This window comes from Pagrus pagrus (genome assembly GCF_965226575.1).
Source record: "Pagrus pagrus genome assembly, chromosome: 14".
NCBI lineage: Eukaryota > Metazoa > Chordata > Actinopteri > Spariformes > Sparidae > Pagrus > Pagrus pagrus.
In genome coordinates this window covers 12,641,601-12,656,643 of record NC_140198.1, presented here as the reverse complement: position 1 = coordinate 12,656,643, position 15,043 = coordinate 12,641,601, and the positions used below count along the sequence as shown (strand labels likewise).

General features: G+C 43.4%; 1 protein-coding gene across 4 annotated transcripts; it reads right to left on the bottom strand.

Moving 5' to 3' along the window:
• Positions 1-103: 103 nt before the first annotated feature.
• LOC311269861 (clustered mitochondria protein homolog) lies at positions 104-12,693 on the bottom strand. 4 transcript variants are annotated; one of them, XM_084374349.1, is made up of 30 exons: positions 12,243-12,693; positions 11,882-12,009; positions 9,643-10,830; positions 8,568-8,728; positions 8,308-8,479; positions 8,069-8,209; positions 7,850-7,980; positions 7,608-7,762; positions 7,135-7,260; positions 6,850-7,042; positions 6,631-6,723; positions 6,085-6,303; positions 5,665-5,840; positions 5,268-5,576; positions 5,058-5,176; positions 4,829-4,930; positions 4,651-4,751; positions 4,378-4,530; positions 4,167-4,229; positions 3,829-4,076; positions 3,660-3,744; positions 3,253-3,406; positions 2,437-2,576; positions 2,270-2,350; positions 2,024-2,149; positions 1,764-1,885; positions 1,513-1,606; positions 1,290-1,424; positions 1,136-1,209; positions 104-1,025 (listed from the first exon to the last, which is right to left on the bottom strand). In XM_084374349.1, the coding sequence occupies exons 3-30, from the start codon at positions 10,784-10,786 to the stop codon at positions 950-952; spliced, it is 4,893 nt and encodes a 1,630-aa protein (XP_084230475.1). In that variant the 5' UTR covers positions 10,787-10,830; positions 11,882-12,009; positions 12,243-12,693; the 3' UTR covers positions 104-949. The 4 variants fall into 4 exon arrangements, with proteins under 4 accessions (XP_084230475.1, XP_084230474.1, XP_084230477.1 ...); XM_084374348.1 differs by having other exon boundaries at positions 11,933-12,009; XM_084374351.1 differs by having other exon boundaries at positions 6,895-7,042; positions 11,933-12,009.
• Positions 12,694-15,043: the final 2,350 nt, after the last annotated feature.

The window sequence follows — 15,043 nt, the reverse complement described above, 5'->3', positions numbered from 1 at the left end:
CACAGTGCCCCTTTAACATCTCTAATAAAATTCAGTTACCTCACAACCAGTCACTAATTTGGTGTCAATGGACCAACTCCACAAAATGTCACTTGACGACAAAACCAGTTCAAAGTTTAATGCTTTCATTTTCATCTTAGTGAGCCACTAATCTCACTTGTTCTTGTAGAATGAACGCATAAGATGCTCAGACACCTGCGTATTCATGACAAAAACATGGATCAAATCACAATGGACTGCTAGTACACATCCAAAACAACCATAAAGATGATTTAAATGTTCAGGAATAGACTGTAGGCCTATACTTTCTATGTATACTGAATAGATATAGACATAGTCACGTTCTTAGAGGTCTTTGTGGCACAAGTGTGAAGCCCAGTGGACACACAGGGAATTGCAAGACAACAACAACAAGTCATTTAAAAACCTAACAAATCTTTTAGTACACTGTTGCTATATTGCTTGTTCTCAGTAGAAGTTGGCCTAAACATACTGTGCTTGTCCATTTATCTAGCAGTATAATCAGTACACATTTTCTTTAATATGCATTTCATTTCAGAGCGAAAACACTGAATTTCCTCATGAGCATTCATAAAGTGTGCCTTCTTCTTCTTCTTTGACAGAAACAAGTAAAGTAATACATATTTGCAATCACAGTTACAGCCTGGATCCTGTATATTTCAACAAGAGCTATATCATGGCTGTAGGCATTAAATGCAGCTCTCTTCAATGTCCACAGTCCTCCACACACAGCAGCAGAATAAAGTCCTCTTCAAAAAGGAGACGGCTGCACCTGTTTGTTACTTGTTGTCCAAAGTAGGTTAACCTACTTATTAAAACCAGCAATTTTCACAGCTTTTATTCGCCATTGTCATTTTCAGAAGTCTGACGCAAAACACAGACGCTTCATTGTGACTCTACCTATCCACAGATTTGCTGTCTGCACTTCTCAAGTCTTTTTTTCCAGCTCTTCCACTTGAACCTTTCCTTGCAACTCAGTCCTCAGGTCGGCAATTTCCTTTGCACTAGAGAGAAAATACATAATACACACATTATGTGAGGAAATCATCATTTACTATCTCCTTTTATGGCAATAATATTCAGGTGAGAGTTAGTTTTATTTCTTGATGCTCACCTGAGGGGGATGAGAATGATTCCACACGTCAGGTTGAGCTGCTGAAGGATTGTGGGAAGGCTTGGTGTGGAAAACTGGAGAAGAAACACGGGTGAGATAAACAACCAGAAATGCTTGCATGTGTTTATACATGTATTTACAAAAGTCTACACACCTTTGGAGGAGGAATACAGGCACTAGGTGTGTTACTGTAGATGTGGTTGAGGGCTTTCTGAAGAATCACAGCCTGCTGAGTGAGGCTCTTCAGGTACTCAGAGCTTTCCTTCGTACTGTCGTGGTCCTCGCCAACCTTCACGTGTGGAACAAAGAAGTCTCTCAGTTAAAGTAGCATAAACACAACACCAGCAAATACTATATTCCAGCATTTTATAGCACACCTGGCTCTTATATATTGAATAAGCCTCTTTCTCGTGTTGCAGAGCCAATCGAAACTCTCCTTTGCTCTCGTACACAGCGGCCAGCAGATGATTACTGCACAGAAGATAGACGTGTAGAGGCATAAAGGTAAAGAGAACTTTGATATGATGGAACTACAGGAAGATCACAGCATTTTCTCAGGTTGTAATCTCTGATTTTGGTCTTTCCATCTACTTGGTAAGAAGAACGTGAGGCGGCCAAACTGTGTTACCTGTGTGCATGCTTCAGAGATGTGGCACCGTGGTATTTTGAGGTTAAAGTTAAGGCATTCTGTAGGAACTTCAGGGAAAGCTCATACTCCATCAGTCCATGAAGCACCAGGCCCAGCATGCTCTAATGAAGCGGAGCACAACAGGGACATTAACAGATGATTTCTCAATTGACTATATGCAGATTCCTTGCCTGAATGTTCACACGTTTGTTTAAATAAACTAGACAGAGAGAAACTTTTGGCAGTGAGGTCTCACTTACATCCAGCTGTGCGACTTGTGGATGGTCCTCTCCAATCACAAGCAGGGTGAGGTACCGAGCACGATACAGCAGCTGAAGGGAGGTCGACAGCCGGCCACCAGCGAAACAGTACAGGGCCAGATGAGTCTGAATCACAGATAGGAGAATACTTCCATGTGAAGACACATACAGCTCATGACATATCAATAGAGTTAAAATGTTAAGATCCATCTGATTCTGGATCTATGAGAAGTTTAAGGAACTCACATAGTCTTGTATGGTCTGTGGATGGTCTATACCTTGTAGTCTCTCACTACTCATAACAGCTTTCTCCTGGTGGCTGAGGGCCTGTGAGACATGGAGATATCATTCAACAAGATGAGGGTGATGATGGTAAAAAGTCATGGTAGAAAGACATTGTAATGTGTATTTACATCTGCGTATTCCCCCATGATGTAGCTGATCCGTCCCAGGAGACGCAGGCACATGCACACATCCTCATGCAGGACCCCACACACACTGCTGAACAGAGTCAGGGCCTGGCTGATCGATTCATAGCCATCTTTGAGAAGCCCTGAAAGCAAACACAAAAACTGCTGATGAGGCTCGAATGTACCAAAAACTATGCAGAAGAAGAGTCCGTTTTAATAACCCAATGATGGGTTATTCACTACCAGCAGAGAGGAGAGAAGAGATACCCACTTAAAGGTCCAGTGTGTAGGATTTAGGAGGATCTATTCTACTCTATGTTTTAATTAGTGTGTAACCACCTTAAACTAAGAATCATTGTGTTCTGTTGGGTTTTTTTTTACCTAAGAATGAGCCTATTATATGTATAGAGGGTGAGGCGACTCCACCATGTTGCACCGCTGTGTTTCTAGAGAAGCTCAGAATAAACAAACCAAACATTTATCTGAGGTTTTAAATGGCCACCATAGGTTCTCTTACATGCTTGGAAGGGTACTCAGTATTCATGTGGTCGCAATCGCAATCTTACCGCTAGACGCCATCCTGTACAAAAATGCATGATTTTGATCTTAAGCTTAAGAAGCTAATGTAGCCTTGAGCAGTCTGAGTTAGCAAAATAAACAAGGTATCCTCCAGAGCTACTGTCGATTTAGATTGAAACTCTTCAAATGTATACATATAGTATATGTTTATGTGAGTATCTTGTTTAAAGACACTTAAAATGTGAAGTGACAATACAATACATATTTAGAGTTGTTAGTGTTGGTATTTGTGTCTCTCACCCTGCTGTATCGCCACCTGTGCCTGCATCACAAGCCGTGTAGCATCGGTTCCTGTGGGTTTGAGATGTCTGACCACAGGGAACATGTTAACGACATCTTCCTCGCTAAACACTGGCCTGTGTCGAGACTCAAACACGTACTCCCTCATCTGCACCTAAATACAGAGAAAAGGAAGAAGAAGAGGAGGAGTTGCATTTTAAAGCTGCACTAGAAAACTTTGCACTTTTGGCAGCCTCGAGAAAAACAAGTGCAAGTGAGACCAGTTTTCAGTTGAAAGACTTGCTGTTCACAAGAAAACTTTCATTCCTGTGACACTTCGCTGAAATAAAGCAGTATCTTAGGTTGTATGGCTACATTTCATCACATAGGTAAATGTATTATGAAGCGAAACATCGTCGATGTCTGACCTGGATGCCCGTCTTGTTGGCAATCTCTCTCAGCAGGGAGATCCTCTGAAGGCCGTGCTTTTCTATCACTTCATCTATACTTTCACTGGACACAGAGAGGATGACAGTGTAAAATCCTGTTGCCCATATCCAACCACAGACACACACACGCACAGATACACATATATACCTGTCTATTGTGTAGTGATAATAATCTCCAGCCTCAGCTCTGATCCTGCCCCACAGCTCGCTGGGGGTCAGTCTGGCCCACACGCTGTCCGTCAACAAGGCGACTCGGCTCCCGTGGCTCCGTCTACGTCGGCTCCTGCGACGAGAGAGCAGCTCGTCCGAGCAGGAGTCGGGGAAACAGGAGGAGGAACTCAGGAGGCAGTTTAGGAAGTGACTGACAGCAGCGGAGAATGCTGCAGGTTCTACATCCTGGGACAAAATCAAATACATGATGTTAGAAAAAATTGCTGGATTGCAAAACATTACATATATTTTAACACTGTACTTTATTTAGTTTACCTGTAGATAGGTCCTGAAGATGTGTTTTGCACTTCTGATGATGATTTCACTGACAGAAATTCTCTGTGTGGGAACATTTGATCGGGAAGACTTTAGCAGTGATTGGAGTGGAAATCTTATCATTGTGAAAGTAAACTCGAGAGTAAGATGTAGGCAGTTGTGATGACTTTACATTCATGGTTTATGGTTAATAAAAGCTGTAACAAACTACCTGTATGTGGCTGAGTCTTCCTCTCTCCTCCACCTTGTCCAGCTCGCTCAGCAGGGTGCCAAGGTATCGTACGTTCACACCCCGCTGGTGTAGCGCTGAGGTCAGGGTCGCTCCGTCCATCGGCACTGCTGCGTGGTTGAGACAGTCCTTCAGCTACCACACACACACACACACACACACACACACAGACACAGACACAGGGGCAGCAGAATAACTTCAGATATCATCTTAATTTTCATGCACATGATAGACCTGAACATTATTTCTACTCACCACTGCTGGAATCTGACTGGACAGTAGAAAAGCAGCTGCGTCCCATAACAAGAGCCTCTGCATCTGAACCTCCGCAACACACTCAGAGGAGAAACGGACACCTGCAGCAAAGAACCACAGTTCAACTTAGTCCGATTTTTCCATGATGACCATGTGTGTGCTTAAGTGTGTCCAATACCTGGAGAGCAAACATCAGGATTGAAGCGGATGTCAAAGCAGGAGTCACTCACTGATCCGACAGCCTTACATGCGTTCATAATCACATTTCTTCTTTGAAAGTCTGCAGAAGTAAAATGAAAATTGCAGTATGAGTTGGATAGAAAGAAAGAATCCCCACTGCTGTTCCCGACCCCAATCATTAATTAACAATCAAAACAAAATATCATTTCTTTTAGCTGATTACTCACCCGTGTCAGGAACGGCAGAGGCTTCTCCAGTTCTCGGCTCTTCACTCTGCTCCATGGATTTATCCTGTTCCTCCAGCTGGATGAGCTCCTGGGACGCCATCTTGACATAAAGTTCATACCTGCAACAGGAAATAACACAAGATAAGAGGAATAAGATTTGAATTGTTACATGGTGGCTGCATTCAGGGTTCCACATCTCTTCTTCCTCACCTGTGCTGGACGAAGGCCTCGATCAGCTCTGGTCTCAGGCTGGCCAGGCTGTGACGATGTTGCCGTGGGTAACCGAAGCTCTGACACACCTTCGGCACCTCCCTCCTCTCCTCTGCCTCTGGGTGCTGGAAGTTAAGGTCGGGTGGGAAGGTCCGGAGAAGGTCCAATATGTAAGGTCTTCCGTCATTACCCAGGATGCCTTTGGTCTCGATGCCAGAGCAGAGCTCCACTGGGCTGTCGCTATGGTCCAGCACTTGGTGACGCTGGATTCTTAGCGGTTTACTGGTTTTATCAAGAAGCTCCAGAAACCTGGAACAATATTGAGGAAAATAAAGGTTGATTATGTTTGAACTTGATCAAAATCTAAATACTTAAATTAGACTTTTTTGTGTGTTACCTGGTGTGTGTAAAAACTGTTTTTCCGTAGTCATTAGAGCCATAGACTACACTTTGCTCCTGATTTTTCTCCAGTATCCCAGGAACGATCGTCTGAGCAATGACACGGATGCCACGATAATCCACCACAGCTGTCCCAAGAGTGTGAAGTCCCTCTGTGTCGACAGATGCGTATGCCTGCAGCAGAGCACCATAAGTATTTTTGTTTTGTTTGCCAGAACATATACTAAAAAAAGTAAGTGCAGAGAAGATTATTTCCTTGGTGTATAGAACATAGTTTTTCCTTATAATATCCACACAATGATACCCTTTCAGAAATATTAAATATAATACTGTCCTTTCTTCACCAACATATACTTTCAAATGGGACAGATGAAACGGTAAATGCATCCCAAGCAGGTATTCCTGTAATGATCTGTACCTGTGCTCCCCTCAGGTCACAAGTGGCAGCAGCATGAGCAGCACTGTTGCCCCCTATTGGACTGTAGTGGTCAGATATGTCGAACCCCAAGCTGAAGAAGAGGTTGTTCCAGATGAACATCTGCATATGAGGCGCCTCCCCTGGGTTCAACGGCATGACGTTACCGTCGATGACAGCTACAGCGCCTCGTGTTGCAGCTTCAGTAAAGTCACTGTTGGTCTGTCAGGAGGGGTTAAACACTTGATTTTGATAAAAAGCAACACAACTTTCCTACAAAGGCAGAGCACAGTAACTCAAGAGAGGCTGATTTTGAGGAAAAAATGGTGTAAAGCTTTCAAGCTGACTGGGTCTAAATATATAGTCTAATCCCAAAGCAGGAAGAGAAAGTTTGCGTTATGTCATTAAAAGTACAAAGGATAGGACAAGGCTGGTCCTGTACTCCTGGTCAGTGCTTCAGGGATTTAAACTGATGATCGCACACTCACAAGTCTGCTTTTCTCACCATTAATCTGGGAGAGAATTGGAAAAGTTTATCTGTGGTCTTACCTTGAATATGCTCCTCTCTCTGTGCAAACGCTCCTGAAGGGACATCCTGGGGAGTTCCTTGCATCCCTGCAGCTCCTCATTCCAGTCCCGACTCTGTGGCCATAAATATCAGCATCACCGCTATCATCACCATCAGTTAGCGCCAGATGCATCATGAAACCTTTGATATTGTATGTATGTATGTGCATACATGCATGTGTCATGAATACTGTACTTTACAGCAACATCATATTTCTCTGTATTTCCAAATGTGATGTCTGCAACCTGCCCAGCTGTGTGCTCGTCCTGGCCCATGCGACTGGTGTGTGTCTCCTCCGCTCTGACACAGTCGAGGGTGTGGTCTCCCTGATGGGCGATCCAGGTGAACACCTGGAAGGGTGTTGCGATCCGCTCGTAAGGGTGCTGCTGGACTCTGGTTCACAGCAAGTGACAGAAAAAAAATTGAGTATTTCTGTTTTATAGGGATGAAAGTATCTCCTGTTACGTTACAGACAGTTTGCTCACCTCTTCTTCTGCAGGGCACTGAAGGTTTTCCTGAAAGCCGGGCTGACTTGATTCAGCAGCTCAACAAGAGAGTGGCAAAGGATTTTGGGAACTGCAGGTTTAGGGTTGAAGCTGAAGGCAGTTGACCTGGAGCAGTGAGAGCATAACACAAGTTGAATCCAAGTAAGTTTCTACTGTTCTCATCAGACATGTATAAGGAAGAAATACAATATTAAGAGGAAACTCATAACTAGAAAACAAGACTGAGAGTCTAGAGTCAGGCGCATGGCTCTGTAGGACGGTGCATGCTAACATGCTAACAAAGACATTGCGAGAGGAAAAGCCCCAAAAATCCCCCAAATCTTTGGATTCATCCTCTGGGGATCATTGAACATTTCATGCCAACTGGACTGACAGTTGTCCTGGCATGGCTACAAACTCATAGCTCTTATTTCTAGGCAAACATGCCAATGGCTGATCAGTTTAACACTCACTGGTTGAGGTAGAAACCGCGTGTAGATGATGTAATGTTGAGTTCTTTGTCCTCCATTGTCAGGACATTGAGGTACATTAAGTCCCCGTGCATCTTCCTGTTTCCTGGAGGGGGGTTCCAGCTGCTCATGGTCAGAACCCGCAGGCACTGTAACGGCTGAAATGATACTTTCATAAATGTCCACCGTTGCCTCATTAGAACTTTAACTTGTCATTTATGCATACACAAAAGCTGATCTCTCACCTTCCAGTCATCTCTGACAGGCTGCAGTGGAGTAAGCAGTCGGTCCTTACACCCAGGCAGAATATATTCTGGAGGCCTGAAGTCAACAGACTCCTTTTCAGGAGCTCTCCGGTTCCCCACACTGTCACCATCTGGAGGGATGGACAATGGGGTGAAGAGGCTGAAGGATTACTGACAGAAATACTCTGATGTGAGGAGGCAACGAGGGAACAAAATTACCCCTGTCTCCTCTGGTGTAAAAGGTGAGGTAAGATAGTGAGCTGCAGTTCACTCCGTTGAACGCATCTGCAGGGTCGAGGCTCCTCAGAAGATCACGTACATGTCTGAGATGAAGACGAGCATCACGCACCGAGTACGAATCTGCAACAGGGAAAAGGAGAGGAGATGCTTAGAATGCTGAATTAAATCATCACCAAAAGACAAGTTATAAAGAAGACAGAAAAGGACGAGGCCGTTACCCTCCACCACCTTGATCAGCGCTCCGTCCTGGATGCCCTGGATGGAGCGCAGCTCTGTGAGGCTGTCGAGCGCGGTGCCTCCCAGCTGGAGGGAGAAGCAGGTGCGGTGGCAGGTGATCTCGTGCTCCATCAGCACCTGGTGCAGCTCTGCCACCAGCAGCTGGCCTGACACCTGAGAGCAGAGGGGAGTTTAGATTAAGAACAACATGAAGAGACAGTGAAGTACCTCTAAGAAAATAATGACAGTTGTGCATCATAACCTGGAGCTCAAAACTTTCGGTTCCAGGAGGCTGAATTCTGACAGTGAAGCCGGTCTCCTGGAGATCAACTATGTCACTGATGCTCAGTTCTTTGCTTTTATCACCATCAGCCTGCTCTGGAGGTTCGTCCTCAGGGCTTTCTTCAGTTTGACTTGGTGGCACTGTTGACAACACAAGAGACAAAATGAGAGTGTGACATTGAAACCAGGCTGCGTGATATGGAATATTATATTTCTGGCAATAACTAAAAAGAAAAAGAAGGAAACTGGAAACGGACATTCTCTACAAAAATAAAAAAATTATATTTCAAATTAATTAAATCAAATTAAATAATTACATTTAAAGGTGCAATATGTAAAAATGGGTCATCAAGTCATACTCAAAACAAATGGAGGGCAGAATTTCACTAGAGATACGCTAACTACTGCTGACTGTAGCAGTTGTTAGCTAGTTAGCTCAGTTAGCCATGCAGCTAGCAGTCTGGACTGGGAGCTTGGAGAACCAAGAAAGTGTTGGTGTTTATACTGATAGCACAGGAGGTTTGGTCCAGGACAGGGTTAGCTTGATAGCATGCTAACTTCAGTAGACATCACTGCAACACAATACACAGATGTCATAATGTCAAAACGAGTAATTTCTTTTTATGTCATCTTAATCTTACATACTGCACCTTTAAAATAGCTTAAAAGTACATATTCAAATTGAAACATGAAATTGAAATGAAGTAAAATGTGAACCTTTTAGTATGCCTTTTCCTTTTTCCATGTGTCATCCAACATTTCACATTTGGCTTTTCACTTTTCAGTTTCAAAAAGCCATTTACAATATTTACTTGTCAAGTATATGTACAATTTCCTTTTCCAGTTTCCTTTAATTATGACCTGATAATCCTGAGTAATAAAATGTTTTATAATAATTTAGCCATTCTCTATTTCCAAGTTAAATTTAGTACGAAAATAAGTGAAGAAGCCTAGAAGCCTTAGGGACATGTCTGAATATTGCAAAACATAGACAAAAACACCCTCAACAGAGAAAATACAAGCAAAGATAATCACAGTCGAATAAAACGACACACCTTTGACATGTGGTGCTGCCAGAAAAAGCCTGTCAACTGAAAACAAGGTCATCTGCTTCCTCTCAGCCCCTTCCTCCTCCTCCTCCACCGGGACCGGGACCGTCTCCAACTCCAAAGCATTCTGCTGCAGACCGTTCCTGTTGTCATCCTCTTCCCTCTTTCCATCCAAACTCGACTGATCTGTGTGCTCCTCAGGCAGACTGTTTGTCATTGCCTGGATAACGTTAAAGTCCTTTTCATTGATATTCTGACCTGACACCACAGTCTCCTGTCCCATCTGTTCATCATCCTGACTGCTCTGTTGTGTCACGTCTACACGACACTCATCAGGGTCAGAGTTCTCCATAATTTCAGCGTTGTTGACGCTGTATTTTGTCGGCAGTGACTCCTCTACAGGAATGTTTTCATCCATGTTGTGTTCAGTGTCTTGCTCTTTGTCTTTAACACTCTCCTGTGTGGGCACAGTGTTGTGCTCAGTCCAGGCAAAGTCTGTATTCTGCTGCAACTTAAAGACATCATTTTCATCTGTGTTTAACTCCTTCATTAACTCGGCGTTGTGCTCTCTTTGCACGTCCACCTGCTGCTTTATTTCATGTTCTTCACAAACATCCACAGCCATCTGCTTGGTATTGCCAGTGTTTGTTAGTGCAATAACTTCCCTCTCCATGGTCACATTATGATACACATGTATTTCTGTTTGTGCCTGTGACTCTGTCTGAGTCTGCACCCCCATACCGATCTGTGTCTCCACTTCCGTCTGTGTCTCAACCTCAGAGTACCCTCTGTTTCTCCACCTGTTGCTCCTTTCTTGTAACTCATCCACAGGCTCATCCACCCTCACTCCCTCCTCCTCCTCAGACACCAGCAGACACACCATCGGCTCCACCAGGGTCACGTCTCCTCCCAGGTTGCTGCTCAGGATGATGTCGGGAAACAGGAAGTTCTCTGGTTCGAGGGTTGGGTTTGTCACACCGGTGGAGACGGTTAACAGGTCGTCCTCCAAGTCATCGAGCAGGCTCGGAGAGTCACATTCACTCTCTTCACTGGAGAGCAGAGGGGATCTTTCAGGCTCACCCCGGGCCGGTCCATCTTTGCACTTAAAGTAGTTTGACAGTGTGTGACAGCACTGGACTATGTTTCCCATGGTGCCTTTGTGCTCAAAACAGCAATACAAACTGAGCAGGTGGCCTAAGGGAGAAAAGACCACAGAGTTGATAAGGGTTAAGTAACAATGGGCTAGTAAGAGAAACTTACAGCGTGCAGGACTTATGGGAATAAACTGGCAGAATGGAATACAAAATGAATGAATATGTTTTCATTAGCGTATAATATCGCGTATCACCTGAAACTAATAGCAATAGTGTTTACGTTACCTTAGAATGAGACGTTTATTTATACAGATGGTGCGGGTCCTCTTCCACAGTCCAAACACTGGCTCTAGAGAGGACCTGTCATGCTTTTTTGCATTTTTCCCAGCCACTAAATCCAACACAGGCGACCCTTAAAGGTTATTCTACAGCTGATTACAAATGGGTTTTATTTTTGCGGTTCTAAACAGCAAATCTATTGGTGATAATAACGTTGCAGTCACCAAAGTATTGTTAAAATAAGCAACTGGTAAGTTGGGAAAGTATGGTCGGCCTAAGCTGGACCAGGATGTGCAACTGTAAACTGTGCAGACTTTGTTTGACTTCCCTGGAGGATTGTTGCACCTGTTGTTCACATTGTTGTTGCATTTTCAGATGCCAGCAATTATTTGGTGAGTATTATGTTATCAGAGCTGATATAACTGGCAATAAAACACTTTTCTCTGGTTCCTAGGCATGCTGCAATATATAAAGTAATTGAGTGTTTAATGGTAACCCTCTCTCCACCTCCCTACACTTTATTTTGAGGGTAATTTATCTTCCACAAGAAGAGACAAAACACACAATAACAATGTTAAAGATAGATTTGATTGATACCATTTTTTAAAATTTCTATGCAGTAATTTCGTTATCATGAGTTCAGGAACGATAATCATTTGGTAAAAATTGGATATCGTGACAGTTTCCGGTGTTATGACCACACTCACCCACTGCTTGGGTACTCTGACGTGAAACTGATACAAAACTTTTGTCCAGAGAGAACAACCAACAAAAATGCATGTTTTAATTAGGCTGCTAAGTTTAACCTGCGAAAGCCTTTGTCTGTCACATGTGTAACTGTTTATGCCAATGCAAGCAGCTTAGAGCCTCACAACAGCTGATGCCAGGGAGATTATGAAGTTCCTGCAGAGGTGTCACCTTACAGTGGAAAAGGCTGGAACACCTCGGAGACTAAATCTCATCAGATGAACTCTGGAATGATGTTGATTAGGTGGGAATCCTGGAACGCAGATGAGAGGGAACGCTGAGTGTAATCTTAGAGTAAAATGCCTCAAAGTTACATTTGTTTGGTGATATAAAAGCAGCAGAGTATCCTAAATAGATTCAAGTAACATGTCTTAATCGAGCTCATGAGAACACAAAAGTGCAGCAGCAAACGTGCATATATCTCAAACAACTGAAGGATAAAACAGCATCAACGTCACATTAGTGTAACCAATCAATGGGACCTACCAGCCAGTGTAGAGAGATGGAGACACAGCCAGTCTGTGTCATCTTCTCCTGACTCCTCTGCTGTTCATCCTGCTGAAATCAGAGAGCTCAGTTCCCCAGGCTTTCCTCTACAGCAGGAGGCTCCACTATCCCGTCCTTGCTGCGAATCCACGTTACACAAACTGTGTCAGTGCATGTGTGTCTGCCCTTCATGGGTGGAGAGGAGCTGTGAGAGCATTCAGGCCCTCTGTTCACACACACACACACACTTAGTACCCATCCAAGTCCAGAAGAGGGCAACCTTTCTGCCGTTCATGATGTAACTTCCTGTACTCACTCTCAGCCCCATGCACTCTCTATCAACCTTGAATGTGAGCGCATGGAGAAGGTGTATAAATAGCAGCAGCAGGAGGTCTGGCACCTCTACACATTTTACCTCCTCTGTGAAAACACAACACAAGGCAATGCATGACACGGCACACACACCCACCCACACACACACACACACACACACACACACACACCCCTCCTTCACACACTGTCAGCTCTCTGGTTGCCATGGCAGCGCTGCAGGGAGACATTAACATTCCGAGCACGCTGCAGAACATTCTAGAATGGGACGTTTGCTAGGAGACGAGTTCCGTCACACCGACGAACACAAGAGAGCGACTCCGCGTCTCTTCATGGCTGTCGGTGGGCTCATGAAGAAATGAGTCCATGAGTGTTAATTTGGCAGCTCTCCCCACAGTGCTCACTGGGTTCATTTACATTTTCAGCTTTCAGTTTTATTGTAAAGCAACCTTATAGCCAATCGGAAATAAGTTAGCATTTTTTCAGCCTTGCTTCCAGTCTGGCATGGTGGCCACTCGCTGTGTTGTAGCAAAAAAATTCTACAATTAGCTTTACTTGTTACTAAAGTGACAGCTGCTAACAGTAGCTGCCATTAGCTTAATTAGCCTGGCAGCTAGCGGGGTGCCACCCTGCTCCCCACCAGCAATAAGTTGCAGCATGCTATCTAAGCTAACAGACAAGCTGTTTGTTTTGCCTTTAAGACTATTACAGTGCGCTAACATCACTGACACTTAGGTTAGCTGAAGTTAACTTTTTAACTACTTTAATTAATCTGTAATTTAAAACATTCTTGCTGAATCTTGCTAAAGTTGGTCATCCAAGTAGGTAGGTGGCTTGGTTGTGAAACACTAAGGTCCCAGAAACGTGGTCCTGAAATTGCTGCCTCCTCTACCGCAGGCACATGCTACTCCCTGGCTCCTTCTCCTGGCCGTTCAAGCCTAGCCTAGCCTAGCTAACAGTTACATTTCACATTTGTGACCTGATAAACAGTAAATTCATTCATTCATGTGTGTGCATTCACCTGTCTTCATTATTCAGTGGGCTGCTGTGGTGTGTAGACAAGGAGACAACAATTTCAGACAGCAGATGAAGGACGGTCGGTCTGTGAGTCATCATAATCTTCCTGCATACCTCCTCAGAGTCCTCTGAACTGCCCACCCCCTCTCTCTTCTAATATTTTATCTGTCAACTGTAAAAGGCGAGAAAATTCAGAGATGTGCGTGTGTTTGCGTGGGAGTTTCCTTCTTTGGCCCCTTCTGCAGTGCAGGTAGATCAGATTATATTTAAGTCCTGGTCAAAGTTGGGTTGCACTGCCACTCAGTGTAGGACTATACATTAATGGTTATGAGCAGATGCTCCAAATCCAGAGGTGAACTGTGAACCATTCTGACAGGGTTATGCTGATGTATCATACAATGCAGGGCAGATTATTCCGTTGATTAATCAAATTATTGTTTGGTCTAGGTAGTCGAAAACACCTGTAACAATTTGATGAAATGATGCTCAAAAACCAGAGGAAATCCAGGCATTACGAATATAAGAAAATGTATCAAACGATTCAGCCACTAGAAAAAAAGCTTTTTAATAGTTCCTTCCTTGTTCGATACATTTTCTTATATTTGGAGGGCCTGGACTGCCTCTGGTTTTTGGTTTTCCCAAGAGCACAGATCTTTTTATCTACATTGTATAGAGCAGTCCAGACCAGTCATCACCTTTCAAATGTCTGACCAGCAAATAATATTTCTGTTGATTGACTTAATTGTTTCAGCTCTTGAAATACAATTTGAGAGCAACTGTTTAAAAACATATATGTAATTGCCATACAATAAACCTTTTTCACAGCAGTTATTTGCTACACTAGGAATAGCACAGGTGTAACTAATGAAATGTATGTGAGCTGAATTGCAGTTAGTTGTTTGAGTTTCAGGGTCCTGGTGTCGAGGCTGATGGTTCACTGTCACACTGTCATGTCTTACTGAGACATTTAAATAGAGCCATTATTAAAGCAGCTACGAGGAACTTTCATTTTTTTGTTGATTTGGGAAAATCTTGATCTGACTCGCTCCTGCATTTATTTTGAAAGTGAGTGAAAGATATGGAATGCCATTAAATACATAAACAAATAAATATGTCTCCAAAATAAATCCCCAAATAAATAAATGGGGCAATAAATATATAAATAAATGTAAACATAAATATATAAATGAAGTAATATAGTTCACTAAATATTTTTAAAGGAAAAATATGATTTATTTTCCTAACACCATATTTGTTTTCCAGCTTTTTATTTCCATGTGTTATTTGCAAATGAAGGGGGCGCGGTTATGTCACAGATTCAGACCAAAGCAACAGCACAAGAACACCACTGAATCCCACACTGAGGGACAGTAAAGCCTCGGGGTGCCAGGTGGCAGTAAAGCAACATCGTAGATGTGACTGCAGCAAAAAAATAAACTTTCTAGAGAACAACT

Excerpts from the sequence above, each read along its gene's own strand:
- LOC311269861 (XM_084374349.1), bottom strand. The coding sequence starts at position 10,786 with ATGGGAAACATAGTCCAGTGCTGTCACACACTGTCAAACTACTTTAAG. Across the intron at positions 5,177-5,267 it reads GAGGCCTTCGTCCAGCACAG|GTATGAACTTTATGTCAAGA; the intron begins GTGAGGAAGAAG and ends TTCCTGTTGCAG. Across the intron at positions 3,407-3,659 it reads CCAACAAGACGGGCATCCAG|GTGCAGATGAGGGAGTACGT; the intron begins GTCAGACATCGA and ends CTCTGTATTTAG.